Here is a 19586-nt window from a genome sequence, read left to right on the forward strand (position 1 = left end):
TAACAACCGCTAAAACTGGTGACATATCTGAGACTTTTGGACAGGTGCAATTTAATACTTTCAAATAAATTCAATATAAATATGCATAAATAAACACATACATGATTCATATTTGTCTTGTTTTATACTTTAAACTTGAGTCTTAGCCTAAAACCAATGAAAAGTTTTTTTTACTTGCAGTAGGTTTCCATTTATTATAAATAAGCTAGATCAATATTTTGTGTACATATTATGTTTACTCATGTGACAAGAACTTGTGTAATAAGTGGGATAATGTACAGGCCAGCCAGTTGTTATAAACCTCTTTATTTTTGCAATAACAACTGGCTGGCTGTATGTTATTCCTTTCTTAAAGGAAAACACCACAGTTTTTCAATATTTTACTATGTTCTCACCTCAACTTAGACGAATAAATACATACCTATCTTTTTTCAATGCGTGCACTTTTAATCTTTGTACAGCACCTCGTGAAAGTGTTAGCATTTAGCCGAGGTCATTCATTCCTATGGATCCAAACAGAGATGAATTTAGAAGCCACCAAACACTTCCATGTTTTCCCTATTTAAAGACTGTTACATGAGTAGTTACATGAGTTAATTTGGTGGCACAAAATAAAACTTTTGTTTGGAGCCATAGGAATGAATGTGGCTAGTCTAAACGCTAACACATTCAAGAAGCGCTGTACAAAGATTAAAAATACACGCATTGAAAAAAGATAGGCATGTAATAATTCATCTAAGTTGAGGTAAGAACATAGTAAAATATTGAAAAACTGTGTTTTTCTTTAATAGTCATTTTTACTGTTATGGGGCGGTTTCCCGGACTGGTCCTAGTGCCAGATTAAAATGCATGTTTAAACTGCCTTCATTTTAAAACCTTGTACTGACATACAGTATCTTAACATATATCAGTGCCATTGTTTTGTCTCATGATGCACACCAGTGTTGTTTTTTGTAAGATTTGTTTTTAAAAACTACTGAAAGGTCTTAATCTAACTAAGGCTAAGTCTGGATTGATCTAAGCTCTGTCCGGGAAACTGCCCCGTATTGTTTGCACGTACGGTGCTATATAACAAAAGCTTGACAGACATTAAAGGGGACATATAATGAAAATCTGACTTTTTCAATGTTTAAGTGCTATAATTGGGTCCCTGGTGCTTCTATCTACCTAGAAAATGTGAAAAAGATCAACCCAGTAACTTAGTTTTGATGAACCATTCTCTGCAAGCATTTGAAAAAAATAGGGCATTGAAATTTGGCTTCCCTTGTGATGTCAGAAGGGGATAATACCGCCTCTTAATCTTCACTATCCAACCACGGCACTGCCATTTAGTGCAGAGATCAACACATTTGCATTTAAAAGGAAACACCCCAAAATGGCACATTTTTGCTCACACCTACAAAGTGGCAATTTTAACAAGTTTAACATGGACACCAAAGTTTCATTTTACATCTTTAAAAAGTCTTGTGAAATGTCCCCTTTAACTGTCACGCTTTAGGACCACAGTGAGGATAAAAAAGGCAAATGAAAGAAACGTGTCCCAAAAATACAATGTTTGAGTTCGCATTTTGTAACGTTTCGTTATCAATTATTTTTTCATCCAACTATTGTAAAGCTCTGCTTCTCCATGTCTCCTCTAATGAAACACCTGCCGATGGATATGTTTCCGTGCAAACTCTCAATCACAACTGAGTCAAAATGGCATCATGGTTGGAATCCACTGCAAATGTATGTCTAAACTGGAAATATACCATTCATTCATTCTTTCATTTGATCATCCATCTATCAGATGCATGAAGAGAACTGACAAATGGAATCTGGGAAACATGTCATGCTTTTTGTCTTTGGAGCTGCCAACCAGACGAGAATGGAAAAGACGTCAACCTTCATCCACCGTAACACGTTTGTGACTGAGTGTGACGCGCGGCCTCCACGCTATAAAGATACATCCAACCATGTTAAACAAAGAGAAGCTGCCACGTCCTGAGGTGTAATTGTTGCTGCTTCAGATTATTAAAATTAGTAATGAGCAAACCATGGGAGTCAGCGACATTTATAACGAAAAAAGTCTACTATAGAAAGAATCATTGTATCTGCTCTGTCTGTTTCACAAAGCCATGATTGTTTTTACAGTCTGTTATTGCTGTTTTATTCAATAGCATAATCCCATCTTTCATAGGTTTTTAAATAAAGGGAAGGAAACTTGGTTCTGCCCAACCAGACAGACAGACATCATCAGTTCTCAGTCCCTTACCCAATATGCGCTTTAGAAAAATAGACGTTGTTCTTTTAATAATGTCACTGAATGTCTGTGAATGATGTTAAGATGTCTTTGGCATGTCTCTGTGCTACCCTTACTAGCTCCTCCCTAGTTCAACATCCTCTACTTCCATTTAACATCTTCTCACTTTTCAAAGTGTCCGTCTCTCCTGGTCACATAAATCCATCTCGAGGCTGACTTTGTATTTTGATTTGGTTCCAGGTTTTTTTGACTACTTCTCCGTGATCATTATTTCTGTTCTGTTTCTCTCTTCAACTCTCTTCTCTGACGTTCAGTTTCTTTTAAAAATAATATCATGGTTCTTGTTTTCTCATTGCCTTCCCAGATCGTAATTTGGGTTGAGGCTTCATTCATTTTCATGTCTTTCAAGATTAGACACACTTAGCCACATGACTGACATCATCCCTCCATCCTCTCGTCTCAATTCCGCTTTATCAGTAACCGCTGCGCTATAAATATCCATGATATCTTCGGTTTCTGGGTCATTGTTGTTGGAGGATCTCGAACATCAGAAACTCCAGCTATAGTGAATAACACAGCCGTCTGGACAGCAGTGTACTGCCACTCCTCCGAGCCTTTGAATCCCAGCACATTAATCTATGAAACTATGTTCAGGATGTTGACAAGTTCTGGGCTGTCGATTTGACTGGTGGGCAAAATGAGCTAGCAAACAGTGGTAATATTGTACGGCCTAGACAGGGAGTAAAGTGAGAAACGGTGAATATGAGAAACTGCCAATATCTAGCCTAGTGAATGGCCAATAGGTTTATTATCAAACACACAAATACCCCAAATGTGACTGCATTAGAGACAAATGGCCACAGAGCTTAAATGTGAACTCATATTCACACTTATAAACAGGAAAGCTAATCTTTAAGCAGATTTTAGCTCATATCTTCAAGACTTATGTGGGTCTGTACAGCAGATGATATTTAATGACATTCTGAGCCCAGGCGAGATAAAGCAGCTGCATTGACACTCAGAGCCCAGCTGTAAATTTGAGGCATTACATCTTCCCTTTACAGCACCACAATACACACTCAGCTACTGTAGATAACAGGGTTTGGGATATAAATGCCTCCAAAAGTGACAAACAAGCTTTATATCAACACTCTAAAAAAAGGTGCTACTGTAGCACTCAAAGTGGTTCAATGGTTCGTAGTCATAGGGGAACCACTGTAAAAAGTGAAAGTTAAATATATATAAAATAACTTCAATTGGAAAAACAATTTAGCGTTTTCAACTTTAATTTTCTTACTTTAAAGCAACACCAAAGAGTTTTTTTTAACGTTTCCAAAAAAGTTTCAGTGGTTCATCCACTCAAAACAGGGTGAACGGCACTTTCACATTTGCTTTGCAGCCCTCTATCGGCCAAAATCGCACTAAAGAAGTTTCCAACCGTCGGGTAGTGGTCCTGTAGTTCGAGTGAAAAAAAAAAGTGGAACAGCCAGACCCGGAGATCAGCTGAATGGATTTCAAAACTGTAATCAAATGTTTAACTCTAGGGGAGCTGGAAAAAGTAGAGTGTCCCTTTAAAGTGAGATAATTTAAGTAAAAAAAACAATTTTTTTTAGGTGTAACTAATTGAAGTAATATTTAAAATTAATCCAACTTTCACTTTTTACAGTATAGAACTTTTCCAAACTATCGGTATCGGCATTCATAATGGCCGATAAATTAATATTTTAAAAAAAAACGGATGAAATAGCCTTCAACCATGTCATGAGAGGGCACTCTACAACCTCCCTGTTGGCAACACTCGTGTATAAGGCGTCACACATCCTGCAACCTGCTGATCCAGCCAGAGTCGAGGCAGAGAGAACAACGGTTAAGTGTGTTCATGGTGAGTAGGTCACGAGACAATAAAAGAGACAAGTTTCTTTTTAAAATGCATTATCATATTATTTTAGTTAAAACTCATAAATAACTACAAATAACTAATGTTAGGGAAATCTGTTAATGTTTTGTTGCGCGTTTTTGAAAAAAAAAAATATCGGCCGATATATCGTAATATCGGATTTTAAAACCATCAAACATTTGCATCGGCCTTCAAAATCCTTTATCGGTCGGGCTCTAATACGTATCGATTGTTTTATATAATAGTACAATCCATTTAATTTGATTAATTGAATTAAGATTAAAAAGACTTTACACATTACAGTATTCATTAAGTACGCTACCCCAAAGATACAGGACATGACAAGATTGAGCATAAACAATTTGTTTTACGAGGTGGTTAATTCATATTAATTCATATACAACCACGTTCAGACATTTTTGAACGATTTGCTTTTGATGACCCGTATCACTTTTTACCCGAATCTGAGGTGCATAAATATTTTTTTATAAAGAAAGACCCGAACCGAGACCAACCCGAGAAAATTAGACCTGAGTCCAACCCGACCCAGTTCGAGGCACACGTGAAACTTTAAGACCCGAACTCACTCGTGTCTTGGGTCGAACCTCTGGTTTTCGGATCTAAGTGGACACAAGAAGACCTCTACTATAGACAGTTTCCACAGTAACAACATAAACAAGCGCTTTCGTGGTCAACACGTAACTTCTGGTAAACTCCGCTAAGAATAAATAATATCAAAGTACTTTAAACATAGTTTATTTATATAACAAGCAAAATAAACACCACGTAGATTACCTAGGAAACCAAAACATTTGTTATTTTCGACGAGGTATTTGTTCAAGAGTTCAGTTTAGCAACTAGTCAGACCATTAAAAAAACTAAAACCGGAAGTAAAGTTGGGACCAGACGTGTATCGCATCACTGCACGTGCGTCTGATGAAACTGTCTATATAGCACTTAAAGTGTTCCTCTATGAGCCAGTGAGCTATTGAATTATTCAGAAAAACTAACACAACACTCATAAATGTAAAAATGCCTTTGAAAATCAGTTCCAAAATATTGCCCCTTAATAACAAGCAAATTTCTCGGTCTGTACATGATCAAGGGTACACTGCAAGACTTTCTTTGTGAGTGTATGTAGGTTCTTTGTTGTAATGCCAGCTGTGTCACAGTGAGGAATCTGACGTTTTGACCGTAGAATAACAAGACATAGACAACATTCAATGACTTCATGTTTTGGGCATGGAGATGCTTATTGGCTGAGTGGATCTGCCATTTGCTAATGGCTAGACAAGTGATTTGAATCTCTTATCATATCAGTACCTACAGTACACTCCCACGAAAAGACTTCAAACACGCTAGCTACATGCCACAGCTCACCAGTGAAGTATTATCTACATCCTGACGTATATTAGGACGAGAGGCATAGAGAGAGACTCATATTGAAAGCATTTCGCTTGTGTTATCAGACTCAGATACGACTCCATCTAGAACGCATCACAAACCTTTTTCAACTCCAATAAAATTCAGTTTTGGCTGAGCTTTAGTGTCATTCCAAATGGAAAATGTCTGAAGTGATTAAAAGCAAACAACTTTGTAATCATTTTGCAGTCTCTAAAAGCAGAATGGAAAATCTTGTTTTGATCTCACATTACGAGCGAGTGCGCGTTTGTATGTTTTTTGCGAGTTAATTCTGCCCAGAGATAAATACAGAATGCTTTCGACCGCAACCTTAGGGAAAGAACAGTGAGTGAAAGGTAAACAGTGTTTGTAATTGTTTTCTGGACTAAATAATACATTGAGACTTTGATCCAAACTGACATATTTAAATTCATTTTAATGACGTTCAAACTGAGTTTGCTGACCTGCATGCATTGACTCTTTATCGTCTGATTTGTACTTTTATCTTTATGAAAACCTCTTTTTTTTGTATTGTCCCATCACACACAACTTTCCTTTTCAAATGCAACAAAAACATGCTGTAGACGCACAAACACAGACCCTGATTACTCTCTGATGGTCTGATTGTATTGTAGGAATCCTTCAATTGGCCATTAAAGGAGACATTTTACAAGACTTTTTTAAGATGTCAAATAAGTCTTTGGTGTTCCCAGAGTAGCTCTAGCGCAAAATATCACATAGATAATTTATTATAGCATGATAAAATTGCCACTTTGTAGATGTGAGCCAAAATGTGCCGTTTTTGGGTGTGTCCTTTTAAATGCAAATGAGCTGATCTCTGCACTAAATGGCAGTATTATCCCCTGCTGACATCACAAGGGGAGCCAAATTTCAATTACCTATTTTTTCACATGCTTGCAGAGGATGGTTTACCAAAATTAAGTTACTGGATTGATCTTTTTACATTTTCTAGGTTGATACAAGCACTTGGGGCCCAAATATAGCACTTAAACATGGAAAAGTCAGATTTTCATGATATGTCCACTTTAAAGGCCATTAGGTTCTCCAGACATTTAGTTTTTTTAGCGATACACTACATACAACATGTACAGTCTTGTTCAAAATAATAGCAGTACAATGTGACTAATCAAAATAATCAAGGTTTTTAGTTTTTTTTTTATTGCTACGTGGCAAACAAGCCACCAGTAGGTTCAGTAGATTCTCAGAAAACAAATGAGACCCAGCATTCATGATATGCACGCTCTTAAGGTTGTGCAATTGGGCAATTAGTTGAATTAGTTGAAAGGGGTGTGTTCAAAAAAATAGCAGTGTGGCATTCAATCACTGAGGTCATCAATTTTGTGAAGAAACAGGTGTGAATCAGGTGGCCCCTATTTAAGGATGAAGCCAACACTTGTTGAACATGCATTTGATAGCTGAGGAAAATGGGTCGTTCAAGACATTGTTCAGAAGAACAGCGTACTTTGATTAAAAAGTTGATTGGAGAGGGGAAAACCTAGAAAGAGGTGCAAAAAATGATAGGCTGTTCAGCTAAAATGATCTCCAATGCCTGACAATGGAGAGCACCACCCGAGAGACGTGGACGAACACGGACGACAACCAACAACATGGATAGAAGAATAACCAGAATGGCAAAGGCTCAGCCAATGATCACCTCCAGGATGATCAAAGACAGTCTGGAGTTACCTGTAAGTACTGTGACAGTTAGAAGACGTCTGTGTGAAGCTAATCTATTTTCAAGAATCCCCCGCAAAGTCCCTCTGTTAAAAAAAAGGCATGTGCAGAAGAGGTTACAATTTTTAACATTTTGTGGACTGATAAGAGTAAAATTGTTCTTTTTGGGTCCAAGGGCCACAGGCACTTTGTGAGACGACCCCCAAACTCTGAATTCAAGCCACAGTACACAGTGAAGACAGTGAAGCATCATGATATGGGCATGTTTCTCCTACTATGGTGTTGGGCCTTTTTATCGCATACCAGGGATCATGGATCAGTTTGCATATGTTAAAATACTTGAAGAGGTCATGTTGCCCTATGCTGAAGAGGACATGCCCTTGAAATGGTTGTTTCAACAAGACAATGACCCAAAACACACTAGTAAACGGGCAAAGTCTTGGTTCCAAACCAACAAAATTAATGTTATGGAGTGGCCAGCCCAATCTCCAGGCCCTAATCCAATTGAGAACTTGTGGGGTGATATCAAAAATGCTGTTTCTGAAGCAAAACCAAGAAATGTGAATGAATTGTGGAATGTTGTTAAAGAATCATGGAGTGGAATAACAGTTGAGAGGTGCCACAAGTTGATTGACTCCATGCCACACAGATGTCAAGCAGTTTTAAAAAACTGTGGTCATACAACTAAATATTAGTTTAGTGATTCACAGGATTGCTAAATCCCAGAAAAAAAAGTTTGTACAAAATAGTTTTGAGTTTGTACAGTCAAAGGTAGACACTGCTATTTTTTTGAACACACCCCTTTCAACTAATTGCCCAATTGCACAGCCTTAAGAGCGTGCATATCATGAATGCTGGGTCTTGTTTGTTTTCTGAGAATCTACTGAACCTACTGGTAACTTGTTTGCCACGTAGCAATAAAAAATATACTAAAAACCTTGATTATTCTGGTTAGTCACATTGTACTGCTATTATTTTGAACAAGACTGTATGTAAACTCATCTATCTATATTTATACACAGAAGTATGACGAGAGAGTATCACAAAAATTACATGTAGTTTTGAACTTGAAAAATAATGTTGGCTCAGTATTGTTTACAATTCTGTATTTATACACATGGACTGTTGTAACAAAATGAGTTAATGTATTAAAGGGATAGTTCTTCCAAAAATGAAAATTCTGTCATTATTTACTTACCCTCAACCTGTATACATTTCTATGTTCTGATGAACACAAAGGAAGATATTTTGAGGAATGTTTGTAACAAAACCGATCAGAAGCCCCATTGACTTTCATAGTATAATTTTTCCTACTATGGATGCCAATGGGGCTTCTGATTGGTTTGATTACAAATGAAGAGTTTAGTTCCAAAACGCGATAAACGCCATTTTTGAAAAAAAATTAGTTACTGCCAAAATCAGTATTATATTATAAGGTCAGTAGTTAAAAGTAAATTCTTAATTTTACGCAAAATCCAATATCCGCCGTGTTATTCTGTCATCTTTTCTCCCTTTTATCCCAAAATGCGATAAACACCAGTCCTCCTTTTCTACAGAATGCCATAAATCCGCTCCAGAAATTACAGCGCACCATTCACGCAATGTAAACAAACATGGCGGCGCGTTGAGTAGAGTCCTAGTTTTCCTCATCTACTTTGTACTTCGTGATCAACAAACAAAACAAAATAATACTTTAATTGCATTGATAAACCTGTGATAGTTTTCTGTGACGGGAAAGAAACGTAAGCCATCAACATCTAATAATTTCCGCGAGAGGCACACGGGAGACGGGTGCTTGTTCTCCCGACAGCATCAAGTTTCTCATGCTAACACATTGACCCCAGAGGATCTTATGAAAAACTTTCCATTATTTTACTCAAAGTCAACAAAAATCGAGCAGGACCAAAACATTTTACAGCTGATTGATGTGAAAAATGCCACAGTAAGCGACGACGTCAAGTATAACCGCAGCAATGACAGTGTTCTTAATATGAAAAAGTGTTTTTATTAATGCCATTAATGTTTATTTTTTAAATCAGTGTGTAAAACTGTTCAACTAAATTAATATAAAATGGTAAAGATGAATGCACATTTGATTGAATAGATTTCTAGCATTTTGGAAAAAAACTTGGATTTATTGCATTTTGTGGAAAAAAATAATTCGTTTTTATAATAAATCTTTGAAAATCAAGTTATGGTTTTGATTTTTTTATGTTATTATAACCTAAAGATGCTATGTGAAAGTTTGTAACAGAAAATAGTGGTTTTCATCTTGTCACTTTCTTGGTATGGAAAACACGTTTTTACCGAAATTTGCCAAAATGGATTTATTGCGTTTTGGAACCAAACTCTTCAAATATTCCTCAAAATATCTTCCTTTGTGTTTATAGGAGCAAAGACATTTATACAGGTTTGTTACAACATGGGGGCGAGTAAATGATAACAGAATTTTCATGTTTTGATGGACTATCCCTTTAAAACTACAAAGATGTTTGCTTGTTATCCAAGAATGCAAATGTAGAGCTATGGACAAAAATACGTAATATAACATAATACATTTTAAAGCTTTTAAAAAGCCATAAAGTTGGCATAAAGTTCTCCTAATACTGTAAGTACCATCACATCAGAGTAGTTATCTGTATCTCTCATTAGGTTACTGCACAAGTCGTGTATTTTCTCATTTCTTTGGCTTTAACTCTGCATTATTCACCTTTTTTCCCCTTTCACAATAGTTCAGCTTTCATCCCTTCATTTCCAGCTCATCCCTCATCTCTCTTTCCTCCCCTTGTCCTCATCTCTCTGTTTTCCACCTTTCTCCTCTCAGCATTCTATCTTCTCTCCCTCTGGTGATGGATGATGAGACCTCAACTTGACAACTGCAGCTCAAATCTTGGCCTGAGTCGCTTCTTTCTTTTGGATTGTTAGGTTGTTCCTCCCTGCTCACTGAGGGATGAGAGGCTGTTTGGTAAAGCCAGTCCTCAGAGGAAAATCTTGCTGTTATTCTGCAAGTTTGTGTCTGCTGAATGCTCCCTCATTTATAAGCTGCGTTGGCTTAGTTTCTACTTAAACACTGTAGCTCAAGTGGTAGAGCTTTGCATTAACAATGGGTTTGATTCCAAGGGGACACACATATTGATGTAAAGTGTAGATTGAATGTGTTGTAAGTCGCTCTGGATAAAAACATCTGCCAAATGTGTAAAGAGTGGGATACATTATGTCTAATACTAAGGCCATTTATTTCATGTCTCTCTGTGATCACTAATTGTTGTAAATTGACGTTTTGATGCGACTGCTCTTCTACACTGGTCTAGTTTAACTACCCATGTAAACAGTTTTTTTATAACCATCATATCTAGTTTAATATGATGCCTGTTATTTAGATTTATGCATTTGGCAGACAGTTTTATCTTAAGCGACTTACAGTGCTTTACAAGGTATTTTTTTTTTAGTTTGTGTGTTCCCTGGGTTCAAACCATTACCTTTTACGCAATGCTCTACCAATGAGCTACAGGCACATATTTAATTTATCATATTTATTGACTAAATGTTTGGCATTCATTTTATTAGATTTTAATAAATAGTACCATAATCACTCTATAAACTTAATATCTATTCATTTTCTTTATTTTTTAAGGTAAAGCTGCTTTGAAACATTGTTAAAGAGCTATATAAATAAATTTTACTTGATGAAAAATCAACGTAGTAAACGCAAAAAAAGAAAAACACATTATCAGCCAACAAAATCTCATGGGAATTCAGAACTATTTTCCAAGTTGGCTAATTCATGGGGCTCTTGACGGTCCGAGGTGGTATTTCAAAGCTATCTCACAAGAATTCGTACATATATTACGAGTTGTCTAATTCGTATTAATTAATACGACCACATTCGTAGATTTTTTTAGGATTTGCCTTAATCCATGTGACGTTGGGGTTAGATGCGAGGTTGGGTTTCGTTATAGTCTTTTTCATGAGAATCGTACGTTTTTGTACGATTAACTTTGTATGAATTCATAAGAATTAGCCAAGTCATAAAATATGTAAAAAAAAGTGTGTAAAATCAGGGGTGTGTTTCCCAAAAGCATCGTTAGCCAACTATTGTCGCAAGTTACGTCGTTACTGACAAAGGTCAAGGATTTGGTGTTTCCCGAAACCATAGTTCAAACGAACATTCGCAAGCTGCATCGCAAACTTGTGTGGTTTAAACAACAGCTCTTCACCTGTGGTTAAAAGCATATTTCCTTGTTATTATAATATGTAAACTTACGTTGATCATGGTTTTGGACAAAATAAGCAAAAAACTTGTAGTACATTCTGTATCCTAAATATATATAAAAGTTTTATTTTATGTTTTTAAGTTTGTAAACAGAATTAAAGTGCTGCATTTGAAAAGTTTGCATGTGTGCAGCCCTACGAGCTTTGAGACCCTGGGGAATCCCTGGGAGGAGTGACGTAAGAGGGAACTTGCGTGTGAATTAAATATCGTGAAAAATAAACAACAGATGACTAAATCCCGATAACAAAATCAGTTTTCCGATGCAATATATGTTATTTACAGCAGTAATCTGACATTGCACAGATTAATTAGTACTTCACCTCCCACGTGACATCATCAACTTTGTTGTTAAACCAACATGGTTCAAGCGACGAATGTGCGACGAAGTTACTATGCTTTCGGGAAACAGTCGTGACAAGGTAGTTCGTTTCTCCAACTATGCATCGTACTATCAGCGAGATATGTCGTTAGAAACGCACCCCAGGCTGGGTATTTGTGGGGGTCCTCCAAATACTGTGTGAATTCAAAATATTTTTGGAGAAATTAAATAAGGCATCAAACAAAAAGCATTAACAGGCTAATAATAGAAATTATAAAAAAACTTAAGGTTCCCTGTTAAAATCTAATTAATACATTTAAAATGTTATGTAGTATGTTAACAGTAGGTACTGTGTATACATAAAATGCTAATTTTAATATCTTTGTAACATAACAATAAAGTTTTTAAATCCACTCCTTAATTTGATATGTACTGGAGGTCCTTGCTCCTCCTCTCTACCCATCAATGGGTCCTTAGCCTGAAAAAGGTTGAAGACCAGTCTGAGATAATAAATATATTTTTCTATCTCATTTCTTTGCACAATCTGCTTTCCCCCACTGGGTTTAGGGAGAGATTCATTCATGATTTTTTTAATAACTTTTTTGATATTATATGAATGCTGGCATAAATATATATCAGTATATCCATACACAAATAAAGCATGGATAGTAAAAAAAATTTTTTGTCATAAATGTTTGCTCTGTGAGATTTTCACAGTAGGGCTGGATCCGATATTGTCTTGCCGCTATGTGTGGTCAGCGAGCATTCAGCTACCGTAAATCAGGCGGTTCAGCATGTACTCTTTAAATGACACATTCCTGTCAGGCATCTCCTCTCAATTACACATCTCTCCTCCTGTACTGTACTTCACTGTCAAACAACACTAAAATTACATGTTAGCCAAAGCCTGTAAGTGCATTGAGAGAGTGACTTTTTAAAACTTTTAATGGCATGGACTCTAAATGTTTTTATTTACTGTATGTGTGTTTGGAATATGTGCAATAAAATATACTTTATGTTTCCAGCTGTAAACACTCTGGGATGATCAATCATCAGACAAACAGTGTCCGGCCTACACATTAATAGAACCAAATTTATGCACTCCTATTTTGGCTTGTTTAACAACGTACTGTTTTTAGGCCTAAACGAAACGCAAAGTTATACGGCAAGGCTGGCTTGCAAGGCTCCCTGGTTAGTTTTAGTTGGAGATATTGTACAGTATGTTCTTGCAGAATGCATTTTAGTTCGGTGGCTTAAGTCCAGTGGTTCTGCAGGACTAAAGTGACTGGCACCTACGATCCCTTGCGGACTTGTCAACCTTCTCTGTTTTCATTTAACATATTTCTGCCTCCTGCTTCTGTTTAATGTCCACTGACCTTGAATGAGAAGGTCTTTTCATGTCATAAAACACAGGTGACGCTCTTGGTTCTGTGTCCCACGGCGCACGGCTGACACGTTTAACCTCAGCCAGAAGTTTGCTCGGAAAAAGAAAACCATACCTTCATTTTTTTTGTCTTTGGCAAAAATATTTTGGCTGTTATTTTAACACTCATTACAGATCACAAACATATAAAAAAAATTCAGCTTTTTCATATTTCTGGGCAATGGAAGAAAATTCTTAACAATGGAAAAGTAACGTTCGAGCTATAAAAGAGCAAGACTGCAAGACGACAGCCACCACTGTGGCCATAAACATCTCTTAAAAGAAATCATTACAAAACAATATGCAGTAGATGATAATACTCAACTTCAGCAGGAGGCAGTTCACATATTAAGAAAATGTGAAAGAAATGTGTGCCACACATAATTTTAATCTAATTGATTAAAGCATATCAAATTGATTAAAATATGTCCGTGAATTAGACTTTTTTTTAGACATGTATTACAAATGCTGCTAACCAGTCTCACAAGGTTTTATGATATAGTCACGTAAATTTTTGATTCTTGATATTATCACGAATTTCCGTTTTTTTCGTGATCGTATAACTAATTCCTGTTTTGGTTACTCAACTGCTTTCTCCTATTTTCAAACCATTGTCGCTTCAATTTAGGGTTAGATTTGGAATGTCAGTTTATGTACTGGTACTATTTTTTCTGATTTGTTTTTTATGTGTCACCTGCCATTGCTGTTAGAGTTGGGTTTGGGTAGGGATTTGGTTTTATGTAAATCTAACCCTAAATCGAAGCGACAATGGTAAGTAAATGGGACGCAACAGTTGAGTAACCAATACGTGATAATCACACGAAAACAGGAATTCGTTTTACGATCACGAAAAAAACGTGGAAATTCGTGATGATATCAAGAAAAAAGAATAAAAAATGTACGTGACTATATAACAAAATTTTGTGAGACTGGGCTGTGAAAACAACACATTACAAATACTGTGAACTACAGATATGTAGTACTAAATTGTGAAGTTACACCATTACACAGTTTTTCCACGTTTCTGTGTTCAGGATTATGTGGTTGGGGTTAAAACGGTGGCTCGATGATGCACTGGAACTACCGAGCATAGCCCCGCCCCTAACACAATCGCGAGCATCCATTCAGGTTGTTAAAAGTTGAGAGAGACGGCAGCTTTCATGCAAGTGAGCGTAGTTTCAGCTTCTCCAGCTTTTGAGAGCAGAAAATGCTTATTTTTCCCACATTTTGATAATTTTATTTACTTTCGTTTTTTTTTTCAAATTTGGCTGGGTGGTTAATAACACATTTTTCTGTGACAAAGACATATTAAATATCACTTTACACAGACTTTAATGAAAATGAATGATATCCTGATTAATTTATCATTTTGATTATGATTAATACATTACAACTCATTTACAAAAAAGAAACAAAATTAAGTAACTAATTGCGAGATTAAACAACTCAATTGACAAGAATACCTAAAAAAGTATAAGAATGTCAACATGTCAGGTTTGGTGGCTGTTTTAGTGAATTTTTTTATTGTTGGCCTATGCAAACCAAATTATAGCAGAAATTATACTTAAATTCATATATTAGTTAGGGATCGTGATTAATTGCAAAAGATTTTTATTAACATTATTTATTTTCAGTATCAATCACACCTAAGTAGAGTTAAAATAACAGCTCTACAGACTTGTATTGATAAATACCTTCTTAATGACACATACCATATAATGCATCAACAAAAACTTAAAAGCAATATAAGGACAAATAACACTGGTCACTAACTGTCCTGAATGACACATTTCTTCGTGACTCATAAGATTCAGATCTAACGTCTGATGCAGCCCGTAAAAAAAAATCTTCTACAGCAACAACGATCTGAGAAATATTTTCCGTCACGGTCTCAGTCCACTGTGAGCCCTCATCCAATCTGACAGTGCTGCATAGTGATCTATATCATACAGGACAGACCTAAATGCATCAAAGGAAAATGCGAGATTCCTGCCTTAAAATATCCCATTAAAGAGCAATTTGACATAAAATCCCTGGCATGTGCCTTGGAATTCTTGCTTCTTGTTTTCAATGAAACTCCTATCAGGGTTACTATTGCGTTTCATTTCACGTTTTTTTTTTTGACACAGAAACTTCTTGTGTTTTCCATGAGATGAGCTGAGGCTTTGCTAGCCCGACGTTTGCCACGTCTGATATGTGATAGTATTTTATGTACAGTAGAGAGCCCTCCTTTAGTTTCAATTTGTTCCATTAAGTTACATATAACCAGGGAAGTTCCCAATACACTAAGATGGCACTTTGGTATACTATGAAGAAGTCTGAGATACAAAATCCTCATGGCTAATACAAAGCAGAAATAGACAGAAAAAAATCTGAGAAAACAACCATACATAACCCTAATAAGCTGAAGCTTGATTGTAAATATTTTGGAACGCTGTAACAAAGCAATCGGAAGAAAAAAGAATAGTGGACAAAAAGACAGATTGAAACTGTAGAAGGAAATGATGTCAACGCCTTGAAGATACGACATTTCTTTTCGCCAACGACTGAGTGACAAATCTAATATCAATTTAATGTAATGTTTATTGTTGTATTTTGTTCTGATTGATCCCTTATTCTGTTGGGCAAATGTTGATCGCTGTGTGCGATCTTGTGAGCTCTTAACTGTGGAAAACCTTTCGTGTAGCAAAATAATAAACAGACACTTCAACTACCTGACACGACCATCAGAATCCTCATCCAAGAAATGATATTTACCATTGAAGATAGTGTCTATACAAACATAACAAACACCACATAAATAATCATTAAGAGGAAAATGCTTTAAAAACAACAGAGTCACAAACAAACATTCAAACGAAACGCACCAAAGCCTTTCATGTACAGATAATGCAAGCCATGTTTGTCAGTAAGAAATGGTCGAAATAAAAAGCGAGAACCCTGAGGCTTTGATCTGAACAACAATATTTACGCAAAGAAGTGAGGAGCAAACATGGTTATCAGTTATGATAAAGACACAATGTTCTGACCTGAAGAAACCTCTCTTTCCTAAAGAGAAGTGAGAGCATTGATCGATTAAACAACGTCTAACATAAATGCTTACAAATGATCAATAGGGGCTGACCTTCTTGCGCATGAGGATAAACAGGGCTCAAATTATTACCAGGACTCTCCCAAAACATATCCATCTTTTTAATACGTCCAAACGATTCGTGATAACATCACAAACACCTGGAATTACAAACACCTGGACAACAGCAGCAGACCCTTTATGCCGAAATACTTCGAGCAAATGTTGTGACCTGAATAAGGATACAGGAAAATATGTATCACTTTTTTCATTTGCTCTCAAGAATTCACTGTGATTTTCTGTCCATCAATCAATAAGATGCTGGTGCTTCCAGTACCGTTTAACGCATTTCATCATTTTCCCACAGATTTTCCACCAAAAAATGCGAAACAAGTCTGGCCACACTGAAGTTTATCTGCATAGATGAAACACGCCTGTGTTTGAGATGAGCAATGATCGTCTAGTGTCTCTGTGGGACCTCAGGAGGAAATTCCTTGAGTCAAAACTGGACACCGCAGAGACTAAGAGTAATGCAACATACACGCAAACATGTGGATTCACCGCTATACACAAGCACATGCCTCTTTTATAGCCACAATATACAATACAATCATATAAAAAATTATGTATGATTGTAAGAGAAAGCAATAATATAGACGCAACCCTAAACCCAACATCACGGGTCAAGAGGCGATCGTATAATAATGTACAAATGCGATCGTATGAAAACCTTGTAAAATAGTTACGATTTGTCATATATTGTGTAGGTTACACACCATACACTATGCAAAAAGGACATCATACACCAAGGAGGACACACAAACTAATGCTCGCCATCACAAAAGTGCATAATAAAGAAAAGAGAGATTTAAGATGGGGGAGTATGAATAATCATCCTAATAACTAAAGAGAGATCTGATTAATAGGCTAAACTATGACTATGTTTACTGTATTCATTGCTAAAGCAAATGTGAACTAGCATAACCTTAAACGTTTTATCAAAACTACAAACAATTTATAGAGAAGTGCACATTCTTTGCACTATTGAACTACAATATTTTTTAACTTACCACTATTATTATAATATTAGTATCATATTTCATTGTAACATCAACAAATGCCAAGTTGGAAATTCAATGAAGTTTATGTTTAACTGAGTGCATGTGTGTGTGTAAGGAGAAAAAAAACATATGATCCCAATGTCACAACTTCTCTAGTTGCAGAGCAAAGAGCCAAAATCCCAACATGGACATAAACACAGCTGATATTGGGCTCATGAAACAGCTTCAAGATGCCCATCGTCCACACACATACAAAAAAGAGAAACACACACACAAACACACAAACAGAAATACTGCTAGCAGCTCTCACCAGTCCTGTAGATGAAATTGGCTTCTGCCTCTGAAGATGATGGTGACAGCAGATCTTCATCATACTCATTAGAGCTAAAGGAGCCTGAGTGGTTCCTCCGCCGCGCGTCCATTACGCCATTAGCCACCATCACGTGACGGAGTGAGTCATTAAGGTAACGATGCAACAGGCTGCTCTTATATTTGGGCGGAGACACGTAATCGTCAGACAACGAGGCTTCCGCCGCCGCTCGAAGACCCGCCCCCACAGCTCCGCCCTCCTTCTTGATGACGCTCTGGTACATCGGCTTGTTGAATTCCCCACCGGAGGCGCGTGCTGTTGGGTCACCATCTGGACATGATACAGAGCAGATACATGTGTCAATGCACATTTGAGAACATGTTATAGATACAGATCAAATGAAAAATAGAACTGAACTATTTAAGTCAATATTTTGGTCTCCTGGCCTTCACACCCTCTCAGCAGGGAAAGACGCGGTCATATTTTTCTGGAGCAGGCTTACTCTTGATTGGATTACAGAGATTGGAAACACAGGCCTCCCACCTGCAGCAAGTGAGTGTGTCGGATAAAATTTGGCATTGACAGACTGATCACGGCTGCGGAGGCTGAACTAAAGCAGCTCTCTGAGCCTTGAGGAACTTTATTTGACTTTTCTGAATAAAACTGAATTTAACTTAAAAATAAAAAAGCTTTGATTTGAAATAAAAAATCAAGAATAAAAGGGGAATTTCCATACTTAGGTTAAAGGATAAAAAAGTCCAAGATCCATGATCTGATGCTGCACATTAGACTGAAGAGTTTTATAAAAGCAAAAAAAAGTCACAAAAAAAGAAATTGACAAATTAAAACTTTCCGGTTTCATGTATGTGACATTTCTGAGTCCCACTTGATTATATGTTTAACTACTGTGCAATTACATAAGGAAAAGCATTTTATATATTACACTTTTTGTGTACCAAGATGTACGGTATGTAGAATATAATAACACACATGTACACAATAGTTACACTGTATACATGTTTATTATGTAGGCAGATAGTAGTATAAGACACTTGTTGTTTTAACTCATGGTTGGGTAAATATGGCAACCCAGTATCACAAAATTATGTATCTATAGTCACGTAAATTTGGGAATCTTTTTCGTGACACTGACACGTTTTTCCGCCTTTTTGCATGAACATGTCACACATTTCTATTTACGCGTCACTGTCACGTATTTGTTCCTCAACTGTTTTGTCCTATTTTCTTACCATTGTCGCTTCGGTTTCTGGTTAGATTTACATAAAATGACATCCTTACCCAAACCCAACTCTAACCCTAATGCCAGGCGACAATGGTTTAAAAATCATAAAATATACAAAATAAATCATTAAAAAAACGTATAAACCAATACTTAAAGTGACTGCCTAACGCAAACACCAAATCTAACCCTAAACCGAAGCGTCAATGGTTTGAAAATAGGACAAAACAGTTACAATACGTGACACATTAACAGAAAAACGTGACATGTTCACGCAAAAAGGCGGGAAAACGTGTCACGGAAAAGACACGGAATTTACGTGACTATAGGTACATAATTTCGTGATACAGTGTTGAATATGGACAAACCCAAAACTTTGGATACATTAACCTAAATGTCCATGACCCAAACCTCAGTTGAAATAACCCAGCTTTTTTGAATGTAGTTCATTCAATCCAGATGTCCTTGATTATTAGCCAGTATGTTTGTTTGTTGTTTGTAAGTTGCTAGTTGCTTTATTTGAAAATAGTTGAGAACACATTTCCTTTAGCGCACTTTGTACATCACTTGGTCAATCACGTTTAATAAATACATGTCAAATGTCATTGAATATATCTGATTATAGACCTTGCGTCCAATGTCTCATAACAATGTC

At 36.5% G+C, this 19586-nt stretch overlaps 1 protein-coding gene across 2 annotated transcripts in view; it reads right to left on the reverse strand.

The window, feature by feature from the left end:
• Nucleotides 1–19586, reverse strand: part of mkxa (mohawk homeobox a) — a 37624-nt gene that overhangs the window by 9657 nt on the left and 8381 nt on the right. For both annotated transcript variants that reach the window (XM_055176397.2, XM_055176398.2), the window contains exon 5: nucleotides 17692–18021. In XM_055176397.2, coding sequence (XP_055032372.1) covers nucleotides 17692–18021 — 330 coding nt within the window. The remainder of the gene's footprint in view (nucleotides 1–17691; nucleotides 18022–19586) is intronic.

Source organism: Misgurnus anguillicaudatus, chromosome 4, assembly GCF_027580225.2.
Source record: "Misgurnus anguillicaudatus chromosome 4, ASM2758022v2, whole genome shotgun sequence".
Taxonomy (NCBI): Eukaryota; Metazoa; Chordata; class Actinopteri; order Cypriniformes; family Cobitidae; genus Misgurnus; species Misgurnus anguillicaudatus.